Here is a 16,588-nt window from a genome sequence, read left to right as displayed (position 1 = left end):
GCAAATCCATTTTTTCTTTTGTTGAGGTTGTTTTCAGATTACTCTGTCCTCTACAGTTGGAGAAATATTTTCCATATTCTTTCCTATTTGAAATGACTTTTTAAAAACTTGCTCAGGGTTGTATATCTTTTCATATAAATTACTATAAGCAGGACAGCAAAGGATGACAGAATTAAATGAAATTTTTAGAAACTATGAAGCTCATTAGTGTAAGGCTCTCAGGAGTGAAGATACTGCAGAAAATGTGTGTAAGAAATGTAGTTGTGGGCCTCCCTGGTGGCGCAGTGGTTGAGAGTCCGCCTGCCGATGCAGGGGATACGGGTTCGTGCCCCGGTCTGGGAGGATCCCATATGCCGCGGAGCGGCTGGGCCCGTGAGCCATGGCTGCTGGGCCTGCGCGTCCGGAGCCTGTGCTCCGCAACGGGAGAGGCCACAACAGTGAGAGGCCCACATACCGCAAAAAGAAAAAAAAACAAACAAACAAAAAAAAAAAGAAATGTAGTTGTAATCCTGTATTCTGTGATTCATTCTTAGAAATAAGAAGTTTTATCCACGCTAGACTATAAATTTTCTGACCCTCGGTTTCCTGAGTGTTTCAAGCTTTGAAAAAGATGATATCCTACAGTATGAGGTGGCCCATGTTTCTTATATTGGTAATTCATATATCACATAATTCACAACTTTAAATAGCATGTACTATTGTAGAATTATTTTAGATTATTTAGTAGTTTACAGGAAAAAAGTAGAAAAATGCTTCAGTTACTGTGTAGCAAATACATTTTCATGAATTTATCTGTCTTTTCTTAGTGGAATGATTAGATCAGAGCGCATGTACAATTTTTAAGATTTTTTTTTTTGCGGTACATGGGCCTCTCACTGTTGTGGCCTCTCCCGTTGCGGAGCACAGCCTCCGGACGCGCAGGCTCAGCGGCCATGGCTCACGGGCCCAGCCACTCCACGGCATGTGGGATCCTCCCGGACCGGGCACGAACCCGTGTCCCCTGCATCGGCAGGCGGACTCTCAACCACTGCGCCACCGGGGAAGCCCTTAGTTACTTTTTGTGTTACGGTACAAGGTGTCCATACTAAGTTCCTTTGGGGGGTGCATGCATATTCAGTTGCTCCAGCACTGTTTGTTGAAAAGACTATCCTTTCTCCATTTCATTGCTTTTGTGCCTTTGTCAAATCAGTTGGTCATATATGTGTGGCTGGCTCTGTTCTGGCCTTTCTGTTCTGTTCCATTGATCCACCTGTTACTCTTTTCACCATCAACACACTTTGGATTATTTTAGCTTTCTAATACTACTTGAAATCAAGTAATGTTAGCCCTCCAACTTTGATTTCTGTTTGTTAGAGTTGTTTTGGCTATTCTAGATCTTATGCATTTTTATATAAATTTTAGAATCAGCTTGTCAGTTTTTACGAAAAGTTTGCTGGGATTTTGATTGGGATTGCATTACATCCATTGATCAATTTGGGGGAGAATTGACATCTTCACAATACTGAGTCTTCTAATCCTTGAACACATGGATCACTGGTTTCTTCCTTTTTTTAAAAAATTTTCATTTATTTATTTAATTTTATTTATTTTTGTCTGCATTGGGTCTTTGTTGCTGCACACAGGCTTTTCTCTAGTTGTGGCGAGCAGGGGCTACTCTTCCTTGCGGTGCACGGGCTTCTCATTGCAGTGGCTTCCCTTGTTGCGGAGCATGGGCTCTAGGTGCACGGGCTTCCATAGTTGTGGCACAGGGGCTCAGTAGTTGTGGTGCATGGGCTTAGTTGCTCCGCGGCATGTGGGATCTTCCCGGACCAGGGCTCGAACCCGTGTCCCCTGCACCGGCAGGCGGATTCTTAACCACTGCGCCACCAGGGAAGCCCCTCTTCCTTTTTATTGTTGAGTAGTATCCCTTTGTGTGGATGTATCCCAATTTGTCTACTCATCTGTTGATGGATATTTCAGTTGTCTGCAGTTTTTGCTATTACAGACAAAGTTGCTTTGAACAGTTGGTGCAGGTCTTTGTACAGACATACATTTCTTCTTGGTTTGTACTGGCGTGGCCTTATCATATGGTCTGGATATTTTTAGCCTTTTAGGAAACTGCAACTGTTTGTGAAAGTGACTGTACCACTTTACATTCTAATCTGCAGTGTAGGGGAGTTCTGGTTTCCTCACATCATTGCCAACACTTCATAAGGTAAGTCTTTTTAATTTTAGGCTTCCTAATAGGTATGTAGCAGTCATTGTAAATTTTACCTTCTTGTGTCCTGGGTATTTTTATGCTCCTGTAAATCTTCTTGAGGCTTGTTCTGTGATGCACTTAAGTTACTTGGAAACAGTTTGGTCCTTTTGGTTGTTGCGTTTATGATTTAATGTACATTTGTTAAGTGGGTACAGAGCAGTCAGTGCTGTCTAGGGCTTTAATTGTTCCCCATTACTTAGGCAAGACCTTTGTGTGTACTCTACTCAATACACCGTGAATTATGAGTTTTACCAGTGTGGTTGTTTGCAAACAAGCACTGTTCATGGCCCCGTGTGAGCAGTGGGCACTGTTTCCGCTGATTCTTTCCCTGTTTTATGGCAGTTTCCTCACATGCATTCACTGATGGGTGCTGTGCTCGAGGATCACCGTCTGTGATCTCCAGGTTTTCTCACTCTGGTACTCTGGTACTCTATCTTTTGAACTCTAGTTGCCTTGTTCTCCCTGGTCTCTCACCTTCGTCTCCTCACCTCTGGGAGTCTGCCAGGCTCTGCCTCAGTTTCCCCTCCTTCACCGTTGCCTGGAAACTCTGCCACGGCAATAAGTAAGGGCCAGTGTTAGGGCTCACCTTGTTTGTTTTCTGTCTCTCAGGGATCACTGTTTTTCGTTGCCTGATGTGCCCGTGGCCTGATGCTTCATGTATTTTTTTCTGCTTTTAAACTTATTTATTATGTTTTGATTTTGGGGGGTAAATTTGTAGAAACCAAAATTTGTAAATTTTGGTTGTTTCATATGGGTGGGTAGATCTGATCCCTATTACATGGTCTAGAAGGAGAAATCATAATCCTTTTTAAAAATATCTAAAAATCAAGGTATAAAATACAGTGTAATAGGTAAAGTGTGCAGGTCAAGAGATTTTCACAGACATATACATTTCTATTATTACCACTCAGATTAAGATAGAAGAACTTTCTAATACCTCAGCAGATTCCTTTGTGCCCATTAGTACCCTCTTCCTCCCCCCTCCCCAGATAACCACTGCTCTGATGTCTAGTGCCACTTGTTAGTTTTGCCTGGTTTCTGACTTCATCGCAGTGGAGTACCTATAGTATTTACCCTTTTGCCTGACTTTTTTCACTCAGCACCGTGTCTGTGGGATCCGTCTATGTTATTGCTTGTATCACTTGTTCTTTTTTCTGGCCCAGCAGTATTTATTCTCCTGTTGATGGACATTCCAATGGTTTCCAGTTTGGGCTCCTGTGAGTAAAACTGCTGAGAACATTCTTTTGGTATACTTAAGCTCTCATTTCTCTTGGATAAATGCCAAGGATTGGGAATTGTTGGTTTATGAGGTGGGTATAAATATACTTTAGTAGAATATTGCAAACAGGTTTCCACAGTGGTTGACCAATTTTTACTTCCTCTGTCAATTTATGTGAATTCTAGTCAGGCTATATTCTTCTTTTTTAAAAAATATTTATTTATTTTATTTGTTTATTCGGCTGCATTGGGTCCTAGTTGCAGCACGCAGGATCTTTTATTGTGGCGCGTGGGCTTAGTTGCCCTGTGGCATGTGGGATCCTAGTTTCCCGGCCAGGGCTCGAACCCAGGTCCCCTGCATTGGAAGGTGGATTCTCAACCACTGGACCACCAGGGAAGTCCCGGGCTATATTCTTTTCTTTTTTTTTTGTTTCGGTATGTGGGCCTCTCACTGTTGTGGCCTCTCCGGTTGCGGAGCCCAGGCTCCGGACGCACAGGCTCAGCGGCCATGGCTCACGGGCCCAGCCGCTCCGCGGCATGTGGCATCTTCCCGGACCGGGGCACGAACCCGTGTCCCCTGTATCGGCAGGCGGACTCTCAACCACTGCACCACCAGGGAAGCCCCTATTCTTTTCTTTAAAATAAATTTATTTATTTACTTTGGCAGTGTTGGGTCTTCGTTGCTGCGCGCGGGCTTTCTCTAGTTGTGGTGAGCGGGGGCTGCTCTTCTTTTTTTCCCCTGGGAATGGGGTGTAGTTGTGGGGGAAGTAGGTAAACATATGGCAGGGCAGATCATTAGAAGATTTATAAATATGAGACTCTTTATTAATCAAAGCAAGAGAAGTGAGTTGCATTGTGGGAAGATGCTGGCTACTGTGTCTGAAATGAATGGGAGAAGGGTGGTGGTCTTGTGGTGCTGGAAAATTTGGTTGCTTGTAAATCGTTTTGTTTCTTAAGTTTTAAAATTGATAGCAAATGGAAAAATGCATGGTGGCATGTTAAGGCTGCATAAAATTCCAGATGGACTTTGAATATATTATAAGATTGGGCAGCCTTTGCCAGATGCAGTGTTCTTTGAATAAATAAATGTAAAGCAGAAATAGCTTAAATTTCTGATGGGATCCTAACTTGCTGTATAACAACTTATGAGTCATTGTATCTCACAATGTGAAGATAAAATTTCTGTGACAGGTTTCTTAAACCCAATAAAGTAAAAAAAAAAACACCTTGCTTTAGCCAGTTCTTGTTTTTCTTTTCAGGTTAGACTTTGAGTTAATATTTCTTCTGCATAAGTCAGTTTTTCCTGAATATCTTTCAGGGTGTCTGTGGTGAAAATTTTCTTGATAATACTAAGCTGTTATTTAATTGTCTTTCTGATTCTCTCAGGCATATATAGCAGAGTTTTTCCAGGCTTTATGACATTCATCACTCACGATAATGCATTGTGTGCTTGTGATTTCCAGTATTTTCAAAATTTATTTGTTTTAATTTCTAACACAATATTGGTAGATGTGTTACCAATGTAAAGAAAACTTCTTTGAAACCCTTGATAGAATTGAAGAATATAAGGGGTCCTGAGACTAAAAAGCTTGAGAATTGCTGGCATAGGTGTTCTACCAGAAAAATGTTTTAAAATTAGTGCTTTATAATAATGATTCTTAACTGAGGCTTAACTGGTGTGACTGTACCCTAGAATTTTTAAATCAGGATTTCCAGGGGTGGGGTCTGAATATCTGGTTTTGGTTGTTTACAAAAAGTGAAAGCATATTTTTAATTTGTTTTAATTTTAACATGATTTGCTTTCTTAATTAGGAACCATTGTCTTAGGAGATAAGAATTGTTTTCCAAATGTCAAAGAAAATTATATGAATTCATTAAAAAATTGTAATAGCAGTTTTTAAAATTTAGCACTGTGTTAGGCACTGTGCTAAGCAAATTATGTGCATTAATTCTCACAGTAACCTTATAAGGGAGAAATTATGTCCACGTTTCACAGATGACGAAACTGAGGATTACAGAGAGTAAAGAATTTTGTCCCCAACTAGGAACGGGTGGAACTAGACCTTGATTTCAAGTGTGACTCTGAAGCCTGGTATCCCATCCACCCTGTGTTAGATCTGGGAAGACTTGTGGAAAGCACTGGGCTGAGATGTGACAGAGCCCTTGAACAGTAACCTTTTTTTTTTTTTTTTTGTGGTACGCGGGCCTCTCACTGCTGTGGCCTCTCCTGCTGCGGAGCACAGGCTCCAGATGCGCAGGCTCAGCGGCCATGGCTCACGGGCCCAGCCGCTCCACCGCATGTGGGATCCTCCCGGACCGGGGCACGAACCCGTGTCCCCTGCATCGGCAGGCGGACTCCCAACCACTGCGCCACCAGGGAAGCCCCACCCAGCTTTAATGGTTATTAAATCGGGACCAATCCTGTTTCACTTATACCCTGACCTACTTCTCCTCTCCTATGTTATGTTGAAGCAAAGCCTCAATATTATTATTTAACCCATCTATGTATATTTTTAATGAATATATGGTATCTCTTTAAATATTTAGACAATCCCGTTTTGGGACATTCATGGCTTTTATTTTTATCATTCAAATTATAACACCACAACTGCCACCACGTATTTCTTTTTTTTTTTTTTTTTTTTGCGGTACGCGGGCCTCTCACTGCTGTGGCCTCTCCTGCTGCGGAGCACAGGCTCCAGATGCGCAGGCTCAGCGGCCATGGCTCACGGGCCCAGCCGCTCCGCGGCATGTGGGATCCTCCCGGACCGGGGCACGAACCCACGTCCCCTGCATCGGCAGGCGGACTGTCAACCACTGCGCCACCAGGGAAGCCCAACAGTAACCTTTTGATGGTTACTCTTTGCGGTGTTTTATGTCATAACTCTGTGAGTCTGTCCTGGCAGCAGCTGATTTGAGTGTTACTGATAATTTTTACCTGGTCTGCTGTGAACATTTCTTGAGGTTCCATCTCTTTTACCCCATGAGAAAATCAGCATTGATACAAAGATACATGCCCATCTTTGTTCTCAAGGGACTCTGTGAATCAGATGACTCTTGCACAAAGCATACTGTGGCAAGTAAGTACCTTAAGCTTATGTGGGTGCTGCTTTATAGCAAAGAGGAAGGGGACTCCTCCACCTAGAGGTTGGTGAAAGTCTCATGGATTAGGTACCAGAACCTCAGAGACTCCTTTCAACTTTACATGTGATCTTCTTAGTTCTATTAACTTTTCATCCACTCCAGTATTCTCCCTGCTTATCTCATGCATTTCTTTCTTTTTTTTTTGTGGTACGTGGGCCTCTCACTGTTGTGACCTCTCCCGACGCGGGGCACAGGCTCTGGACGCACAGGCTCAGCAGCCATGGCTCACGGGCCCAGCCGCTCCGCGGCATGTGGGATCTTCCCGGACCGGGGCACGAACCTGTGTCCCCTGCATCGGCAGGCAGACTCTCAACCACTGCGCCACCAGGGAAGCCCCTCATGCATTTCTTTATAGAAGCAGTCAACTCTTGGTGCTGACCTGTTTTTGATCTCCCAAGATGGGCCACTTTTCTATTTTGTTCCCTTCCTTTTTTAATCTTCAAACCCAAAATTTAGTTGTATACTTATAGTTATGTATATTTATTTGTATATATTTGGGAAATTAATGTTACACAGAATGCCAGTTGAAATTAATATTTTGGCAAGATGATACAAAGATATGGAGAGAAGGAAGACATAGGTAAATAAATGATTATCGGGACTTCCCTGGTGGTGCAGTGGTTAAGAATCCGCCTGTCAATGCAGGGGACACGGGTTCGAGCCCTGGTGCGAGAAGATCCCACATGCCACAGAGCAACTGAGCCCGTGTGCCACAACTACTGAGCCTGCGCTCTAGAGCCTGTGAGCCACAACTACTGAGCCCACGTGCCACAACTACTGAAGCCTGTGTGCCTAGAGCCCATGCTCCGCAACAAGAGAAGCAACTGCAATGAGAAGCCCGTGCACTGCAATGAAAGAGTAGCACCCGCTCGCCGCAACTAGAGAAAGCCCGCGCACAGCAACGAAGACCCAACACAGCCAAAAAATAAATAAATAAATAAAAATTAAAAAATAAAGATGATCAACTGTGGTGGTTGTCTCATTAAGGAAAAAAACAGTTTAACATGGATTAAAGTTTAGTTACAGTTTTCCTTCTCTTGAGTCCTATTCACTTTTTATTTTGAGGTATTTTTAGGAAGCAGGAAAGGGAGAATAATGTGCTAATTATGAACCTACCAACCAACTTTGTCCTCCCTTATTGTGACATACACATTTGCTTCAGATTCTTTTTTTTTTTTTTTTTCCTGTACGCGGGCCTCTCCCTGTTGTGGCCTCTCCCGTTGCAGAGCATAGGCTCCAGACGTGCAGGCTCAGCGGTCATGGCTCACGGGCCCAGCTGCTCTGCAGCATGTGGGATCCTCCCGGACCGGGGCACGAACCCGTGTCCCCTGCATCGGCAGGTGGACTCTCAACCACTGCGCCACCAGGGAAACCCGCTTCAGATTCTTTTAGTGCTGTGTGCATCCCTTCCCAACTCCATTGCTTTCCTGGTTTCCCCATAGGTGAATTTGCTATCTCAACTTTAGCGTGTGTTTTTTTTTTTTTTCCATTCGTGTATTTATACTTTTGTTACATATGTTTGTATTTAGGGCATTGTTTTTGCATTTTAAAAAATGGTGTTTTACATATGGGTCCTTCTACATATTGCTTTCTCGCTCAATATCAAGTTTTTGTGATTTGTCCATGTTGATATGTGGATTCATTCATTAACTTTTAGCTATTGAATAGAATCCCATTCCATGACTATGCTGAAGTTTACCCATTGTTCTTTTGACTTTTTGCATTTCATCCCCCCCCCCTTTTTAAGGTTTAGTTTGTTCTCTTTTTGATATAATTCACGTGCCATATATAACTCACCACTTTAAAAGGTGTACAATTCAGTGGTTTTTAGTATATTCATACATTTATGCAACTGTAACTATTATTTGATTCCAGGACATTTTTATCACTCCAAAAAGAAACCCCGTACCCATTAGCAGTCCCTGTATTTCCCTCCACTAATCCTCTGGCAACCACCAGGCTACTTCCTGTCTCTGTGGATTTGTCTATTCTGTATTTTTCATATAAATTGCATCCTATAATATGCGACCTTTTGTGTCTTTCACTTTTGTAATATTTCATTTAGTATGGGGTTGGCCAAAAATTTCCTTTGTTCGAACTAATACAACCTAATACAATGTCTCAAGGTTCATCCATGTAGCATGAATCAGCACTTCATTCCTCTTTATGGCTAAATGATAAATATCCCATTGTATGGATATACTACATTTATTTATCCATTTATGAGACGTTTGGGTTGCTTCCACTTTTTGGCAGTTATGAATAATGCTGTATAAACATTAACGTACAAGTTTTGTATTGACATGTTTTCTGTTCTCCTGGGTATACACCTAGGAATGGAATTGCTTGGTTGCATGGCAACTCTGTTCAGCAATTTGAGGAACTGTTGAACTGTTTTTTTTTGCGGTACGTGGGCCTCTCACTGTTGTAGCCTCTCACTGTTGTGGCCTCTCCCATTGCGGAGCACAGGCTCCGGACCCTCAGGCTCAGTGGCCATGGCTCACGGGCCCAGCCGCTGCGCGGCATGTGGGATCTTCCTGGACTGGGCACAAACCCATGTCCCCTGCATCGGCAGGCGGACTCTCAACCACTGTGCCACCAGGGAAGCCCTGCTGAACTGTTTTACAATGCAGCTGCACCATCTGACATTTCTACTGATAATGTACAAAGATTACAATTTCTCCACATTTTTGCTTGTTATCTTTTTTATTATAGTCATTCTGGTCAATGTGAAATATCTCATGGTAGTTTTTAAATAAATAAATAAATAATTTTAAATTTATAAAAAAATTTTTTCATTTATTTTTATTTTTGGCTGCATTGGGTCTTCACTGCTGTGCGTGGGCCTTCTCTAGTTGTGGTGAGCAGGGGCTACTCTTCGTTGCAGCGCGCGGGCTTCTCATTGCTGTGGCTTCTCTTGCAGAGAACGGGTTCTAGACACGTGGGCTTCAGTAGTTGGGGCACATGAGCTCTAGAGCACAGGCTCAGTAGTTGTGGCACATGGGCTGTGGCACACAGGCTTTGTTACTCTGCAGCATGTAGGATCTTTCTTCACCAGGGCTCGAACCCGTGTACCCTGCGTTGGCAGGCAGATTCTTAACCACTGCGCCACCAGGGAAGTCCTCTCATGGTAATTTTGATTTGCATTTCCCTAGTGACTAATGATGTTGAACATCTTTTCATGTACTAATTGGCTCTTTGTATATCTTTTGGAGAAATGTATTCAGATCCTTTGCCAATTATTTAATTGGGTTGTCTTGGGTTGTCTTTTTTTACTTTGTGAATGGTTTTTTAAAAATTTATTTTAATTTGTTTCTGGCTGCGTTGGGTCTTTGTTGCTGTGTGCAGGCTTTCTCTAGTTGTGGTGAGCAGGGGCTACTCTTCCTTGTGGTGCACGGGCTTCTCACTGTGGTGGCTTCTCTTGTTGTGGAGCATGGGCTCTAGGTACGCAGGCTTCAGTAGTTGCAGCACGTGGGCTCAGTAGTTGTGGCTCACGGGCTCTAGAGCGCAGGCTCAGTAGTTGTGGTGCATGGGCTTAGTTGTTCCACGGCATGTGGGATCTTTCCAGACCAGGGCTCGAAGCCATGTCCCCCGCATTGGCAGGCGAATTCTTAATCACTGTGCCACCAGGGAAGCCCTGGGTTGTCTTTTTATTGTTATAAGAGTTCTTTATATACTCTGGATACTAGAACCTTATGAGTTACATGATTTGCAAACATTTTCTCCCATTCTATGGGTTGTCTCTTTGCTTTCTTGAGAGTACCTTTTTAAGCACAAAAATTTTAATACTAATTCTAATTTACCTGTTTTTTCTTTGGTTGCTTGTGATTTATTTAGGGTGCCATAGTGAAGAAACTATTGCGTAGTCTAAGGTCATGAAGATTTATACTTGTGTTTTATTCTAAGTGTTTTATAAAAGTTTTAGGTCTTACATTTAGGTCTTTGATCCATTTTGAATTAATTTTTGTATGTGGTGTGAGGGTCCAGCTTTATTCATTGTATGTGGATGTCCAGTTGTTCTCAGCACCCATTTGTAGAAAAGACTATTCATTCCCCCAGTGAATTGTCTTGGCATCCTTATCCAAAGTCATTTAACATAAATGTATGGGCTTATTTCTGTACTCCCAGATATATTCTAATTAATCTATGCCTATCCTTATTCCAGTACCACAGTCTTGATTGTTGTAGCTTTGAAGAATGCTTTGAAATCTGGAAGTGTGAATACTCTTTTTTTTTTTTTTTTGGTGTGTGAGTACTCTTAAATTTGTTCTTTTTCAAATTATTTTGGCTATTCTGGTTTGCTTACATGTCCATATGAATTTTAGGATTAGTTTGCTAATTTTTGTGAAAAAGACAGTTGGAATTTTGGTAGGGGTTGCATTGAATCTGTTGATCAATTTAGGCAGTACTGCCTGCCATCTTAACAATATTAAATCTTCCAATCTGTGAACATAGTTTTCCCATTTACTTAAGTCTTCTTTAATTTCTTTTTTTAATTTAATTTAATTTATTTTTCTTTAATTAATAGTAATCTTTTATTTATTTAATTATTTATATATTTATTTTTGTCTGTGTTGGGCCTTCGTTTCTGTGCGAGGTTTTTCTCTAGTTGCGGCAAGTGGGGGCCACTCTTCATCGCGGTGTGCGGGCCTCTTCACTATTGCGGCCTCTCTTGTTGTGGAGCACAGGCTCCAGACGCACAGGCTCAGTAGTTGTGGCTCACGGGCCTAGTTGCTCTGCAGCATGTGGGATCTTCCCAGACCAGGGCTCGAACCCGTGTCCTCTGCATTAGCAGTCAGATTCTCAACCACTGCGCCACCAGGGAAGCCCTTTTAATTTTATTTTATTAAAAAAATTATTTTTATTTTTGGTGGTGTTGGATCTTCGTTGCTGCACGTGAGCTTTCTCTAGTTGCGGCGAGAGGGGACTACTCATTGTGGTGGCTTCTCTTGTTGCGGAGCACAGGCTCTAGGTGTGCAGGCTTCGGTAGTTGTGGCACGCTGGCTCAGTAGTTGTGGCGTGCGGGCTCTAGAGCACAGGCTCAGTAGTTGTGGCGCACGGGCTTAGCTGCTCTGTGGCATGTAGGATCTTCCCCGACCAGGGCTTGAACCTGTGTCCCCTGCATTAGCAGTCGGATTCTTAACCACTGTGCCACTGGGGAGGCCCCGTGATTTTTGATGAAGTTCTATTCTTTTAAATTTTTCATTGTCTAAATGCCAGTTTTTGCCATTGTGGTTGTTTAATGTTTTTAGGATGTTAATGGCATGGGAATCATTTCTTGTTCAGAAGCCAATAGAAATTTATACAAATATGTAAATGAAATTAACTTGTAAATTTGAAAAAATGAGTTTCAAATGCTGTTGCGGTGATTTCTGTGTTTGGTTAGATTGAACTTGAGAGATTTTATTCCTTTTCACCCGGTATCAAGAGATTGTACAAGAAAATAAGATTTGCTGTTGTTACCATTATTTTTAGAGCTTGTTGCTATTTTAGCTCTATAGGGTACACGTTAGAATTCAGTTAGCTGTGTTTTATGGAACAACAATTTATCAAATCCTAGTTAGGTAAAGAGTATAATTTTGTATGTGATATTTGCTGGTGCTAATAGTGCCAATGCAGCAATAACTTCATTGATTTCCACTGGTGAGATGTTATTAGACTTGCAAGTAAATGGCTCTTTTAGTGCTTCATTTCTCTTTGAGTAGTTCATTATAAAGAACAATCAAAGAATTTTAAATCACATTATTCTGTTTTGGAGCTAGGTGGGTCTTTTTCTAAATCAGTTTCTAATTTTTACAGGTTCATTTTCAATTCAGAGTTTTAAAAGTTTGAAGGTAGAAAAGATTTGATACTTAGCCTATTAATTGCCCTCATACAACTCAGAAGAACTACAACTAGGGGGTCACATATGATAAAATCTCTTGTGTTCCTGGGTCCGTTCGTAAGAAATTTATAAGAAAGAATTGTGAGGAACAGAAATTTGTTGCTGTGTGCGTGTGTGTGTGTGTGTTTTGTCACTGTCCAAAAATTAAGGCTCTGAGGCCTAACCTTGGGCTTTACTTCCTGTGTGAGAATTCAGTCACCCCCTCCCTGACTCTGAGTTCTCAATACTCCTGCTATTCCCATAGCTACACAGTCTCTTCTGGTCCGGTCCAGGTAAGGCTGCAGAGGATCTGTGAGCCTCTACAGGTATTATATTAAAAAAAATTTTATATCTAAAATTATTTGGAATTATATCTGTAAATGACATCTAGTAATTTTTTTCTTTAAAAAGAATATTAAATACAGCATTAAAAAAAAAATCTCAGGCAAAACTTTGTCTCCCCTTTCCATCCTTTTCTTCCAACCCTGTTTCCCAGAGGCAAACACTTTGAATTATTTCGTCATAGTAGCAACTTTTTTGCTCACTGATTGCCTCCAGCACCTTGGTTAGTGCCTGTTTTTGGTGCCTAATACAGTTAACCCTTGATCAATGCAGGGGTTAGGGACACCAGCCCCCTGCACAGTTGAAAATCTTCATAGAACTTTTGACTCCCCCCAAAACTTAACTGATAGCCTACTGTTGACTAGAAGCCTTATGCATAACATAAACAGTTGATTAACACATATTTTGTATGTCATACAGAATATATACTGTATTCTTAAAGTAAGCCAGAGAAAAGAAAATGTTAGGAAAATCACAAGGAAGAGAAAATACACTTACAGTACTATGCTGTATTTATTGATACCATAAATCTAATTATAAGATGAATTGTCTGTCAGTACCTACATCAGTATTGTCTTATACAGTACAAAACACTGTAGATGTTATGTGTGTTAGTAACACTAGACATCAAAAAGGAAAAAAAAATGTGAAAAAGAAGTTCATATTTATTTACAGGTATAGTGATCTGTGCTATAGTGATCCGTGCTATAGTGATCTTCATTGATAATGAAGAATCAGCAATATGATTCTTTTCTTAAATAAATAAATTTATTTATTTATTTATTTTTGGCTGTGTTGGGTCTTTGTTGTTGCATGCGGGCATTCTCTAGTTGCGGCGAGCGGGGGCTACTCTCTGTTGCGGTGCGCGGGCTTCTCATTGCAGTGGCTTGTTGTGGAGCATGGGCTCTAGGCGCGTGGGCTTCAGTAGTTGTGGCACGTGGTCTCAGTAGTTGTGGCGCGCAGGCTCTAGAGCGCAGGCTCAGTAGTTGTGGTGCACAGGCTTAGTTGCTCCGCGGCATGTGGGATCTTCCCAGACCAGGGCTCAAACCCATGTCCCCTCCATTGGCAGGCGGATTCTTAGCCACTGTGCCACCAAGGAAGCCCAGCAATATGATTCTTTATGGTAGCCTAGTGTAATTGATATGATTGCTTCACAGTAGCCTAGCCTATACGATAATGAATGAATCATTTAAAAAGTTTTATGGCATAGAGTATTACAGTTATATTCATAATACACTACTGGAAACATTGATACAATTAAAAAAAACCCCACCTACCTGTGATAATATGCTGATAAGCAGTTTTTCCAGTTACTAGAGAGAGAGGCAATATAATATAATGAATGGTAATGTAATTCTTTGAAAGGAAAGTTATAAAACAGTAAGAAAACTAACACAGTAGTTTTTATTAAATATCATTTACCTTATGCCTATATAAGGATAGACTAGTGTCCACATGTTTTATGAATTCATGAGATACTTTTTTTTTTTTAATAAACATTTAGGTGAAAAATCCCTTTTTAAAAAAACTTATTTATTTTTGGCTGCCTTGGGTCTTCATTGCTGCACGTGGGCTTTCTCTAGTTGTGGCAAGCAGGGGCTACTCTTCCTTGTGGTGCGCGGGCTTCTCATTGTGGAGGCTTCTCTTGTTGTGGAGCATGGGCTCTAGGCGTGTGGACTTCAGTAGTTGTGGCTCGCGGGCTCTAGAGCACAGGCTCAGTAGTTGTGGTGCACAGGCTTAGTTGCTCCGCGGCATGTGGGATCTTCCCGGTCCAGGGCTTGAACCCGTGTCCCCTGCATTGGCAGGTGGATTCTTAACCACTGTGCCACCAGGGAAGTCCCAAGATACCTTTTTCTTAATTTTTTTGATATTTCTAAGCTACATGGTTCCTCTGTGAATTCTTCTTTTGGTTTTTTTTTTTGGCCGCGTAGCATGTGGGATCTCAGTTCCCTGACCAGAGTTCAAACCTGCACCCCCTCCATTGGAAGCACGGAGTCTTAACTACTGGACTGGCAGGAAAGTCCGCATCTGTGAATTTTTTCAAATTGTTGCAAACCTCCAAAAAATTTTCGAATGTACTGTATTTATTGAAAAAATTCACATATAAGTGGACTCGTGCAGTTCAAACTCACACTGTTCAAGGGTGAACTGTAAATCTTGATTGAATGAATGCAAAAAGTTTGTCCTTATTCTCTTTTAAGACTTGATAGTTGACTATGCAATTCTAGGTTGAATATCATTTTTCCTCTTGGATGTCATTGCTGTGCAGTCTTAGCACACAGTGTTGCTGTTCATCTGTGATTCCACTCGGATTCTGGTTTCTTTGCTTGTGCCTACACTTCTTTCCTGTAAATGGTTGCAATCTTCTCATGCTGTCACTTAAAAAAAAAAGTTAAGTATGACAGGAATTCAATCGGGACACTCAGTCTCACTGGACACTTAGTAAGGGGAAATTTTCTTGAATCATCTCTTTGACAGGTCTTCCCTCATCCCCCCCGCAAAACAAAGAGGTAAAAGAATCTGTTTTCTCTATTGTTTCTTTATGGAACTTTTGTTAGTGGGATGTTGGACCTCATGCATTTTTCTTAAAATTTTAATCTTTTGGTTTTCAGTTATCTCTTTGTTTTAATTTCTAGGAGATTTCATTAGCATTATCCTCTAATCCTTCTATTAGTTTTTTATTTGTGTTATCAAATTTGAAATGTGTTATACTATTTGTTTCTGATTGTACTCTTTTTAACTGGAGTATTCTGGGATTAAGTTATTGTGTTATAGATAGACTTTCAACCCCTTTCTTCTGCTTTTTTGCTCTCACCCTACTTTCTTTCTCATAATACTTGGTAGCTTCAAGGGATAAGTCAGTACACGCCCTGTGCCCACCTTCTCCGTGGCATCCCTCTCTGTACGCACATAGATTGTCACTTCCTTCTCTTGACTAAGTGTGTACTTTTCCTTTTTTTTTTAAATCTACTTTCCATATTTTTTTGTTCTTGTTGAAAATCTTTCTTCCATTGTTGCTTCATTTTTTATTGTCATTGAAATGTTAATACATTTTCATTGATATTTTTGTGTAGTTTCATGGGGGAAGAGGAGATAGATGCATATGTTCCATCTGCCATCTTAAAATTGGAGTTCTTTCTTTGAGGCCTGGCTAACTTAATTTTATGGTTGTAATTCAAATAACAAGTTAAATGTGTAAATTTAAAATCAATTTGTTTGAAAAAAATATTGAATGAAAGGCTGATTCAGTCTATCTTAATAACCAAATAGGTAATGTACTTTGTAATAATGCATTTTTTGAATTTTATTTGTGTAGAAGAAATTGAGGAAGAATCTGAAACAACAATTGAGGCTGACCTGACGGATAAACAGAAACATCAGTTGAAACATCGGGAGCTCTTTTTGTCACGCCAATACGAATCTCTGCCTGCAACACATATCAGGTAAGAACTTTTTAGAAGTTGATCTGAAGTACTCAGTAATATTGTGACAATTGGGAAAAACAAACAAACAAACTAAAACAACCTTTTTGAAGCATTTTCCAAACTCTTCCCAACAATCTTGCTCAAATTAGTTCACTAAAGGCTTCATTATGTAATCTTATCTTGGAAATTTATAGTGTATATTAGCATTTTAAAGCCCTGCAAATGTTCTGCAGTAAAGTAACCATGTTAGCTTTGTTTTAATCCAGACTTTTCCAATTTATTTAAGTATGTATTAGCATCTTGCAGGACAGTGTCCAGCAGATACCATTTTGGGAAATGCTGGTCTTCTCCAGATTC

General features: G+C 40.9%; 1 protein-coding gene across 2 annotated transcripts in view; it reads left to right on the top strand.

The window, feature by feature from the left end:
- MTA3 (metastasis associated 1 family member 3) overlaps positions 1–16,588 on the top strand; it is a 158,883-nt gene that overhangs the window by 34,442 nt on the left and 107,853 nt on the right. For both annotated transcript variants that reach the window (XM_081254836.1, XM_081254835.1), the window contains exon 4: positions 16,123–16,249. In XM_081254836.1, the coding sequence (XP_081110962.1) occupies positions 16,123–16,249 (127 nt within the window). The remainder of the gene's footprint in view (positions 1–16,122; positions 16,250–16,588) is intronic.

This window comes from Mesoplodon bidens (genome assembly GCF_964165515.1).
Source record: "Mesoplodon bidens genome assembly, chromosome: 14".
NCBI classification, from domain to species: Eukaryota; Metazoa; Chordata; class Mammalia; order Artiodactyla; family Ziphiidae; genus Mesoplodon; species Mesoplodon bidens.
Note: the sequence above shows the minus strand (reverse complement) of the source record. Positions and strands in the feature narration are given on the sequence as shown.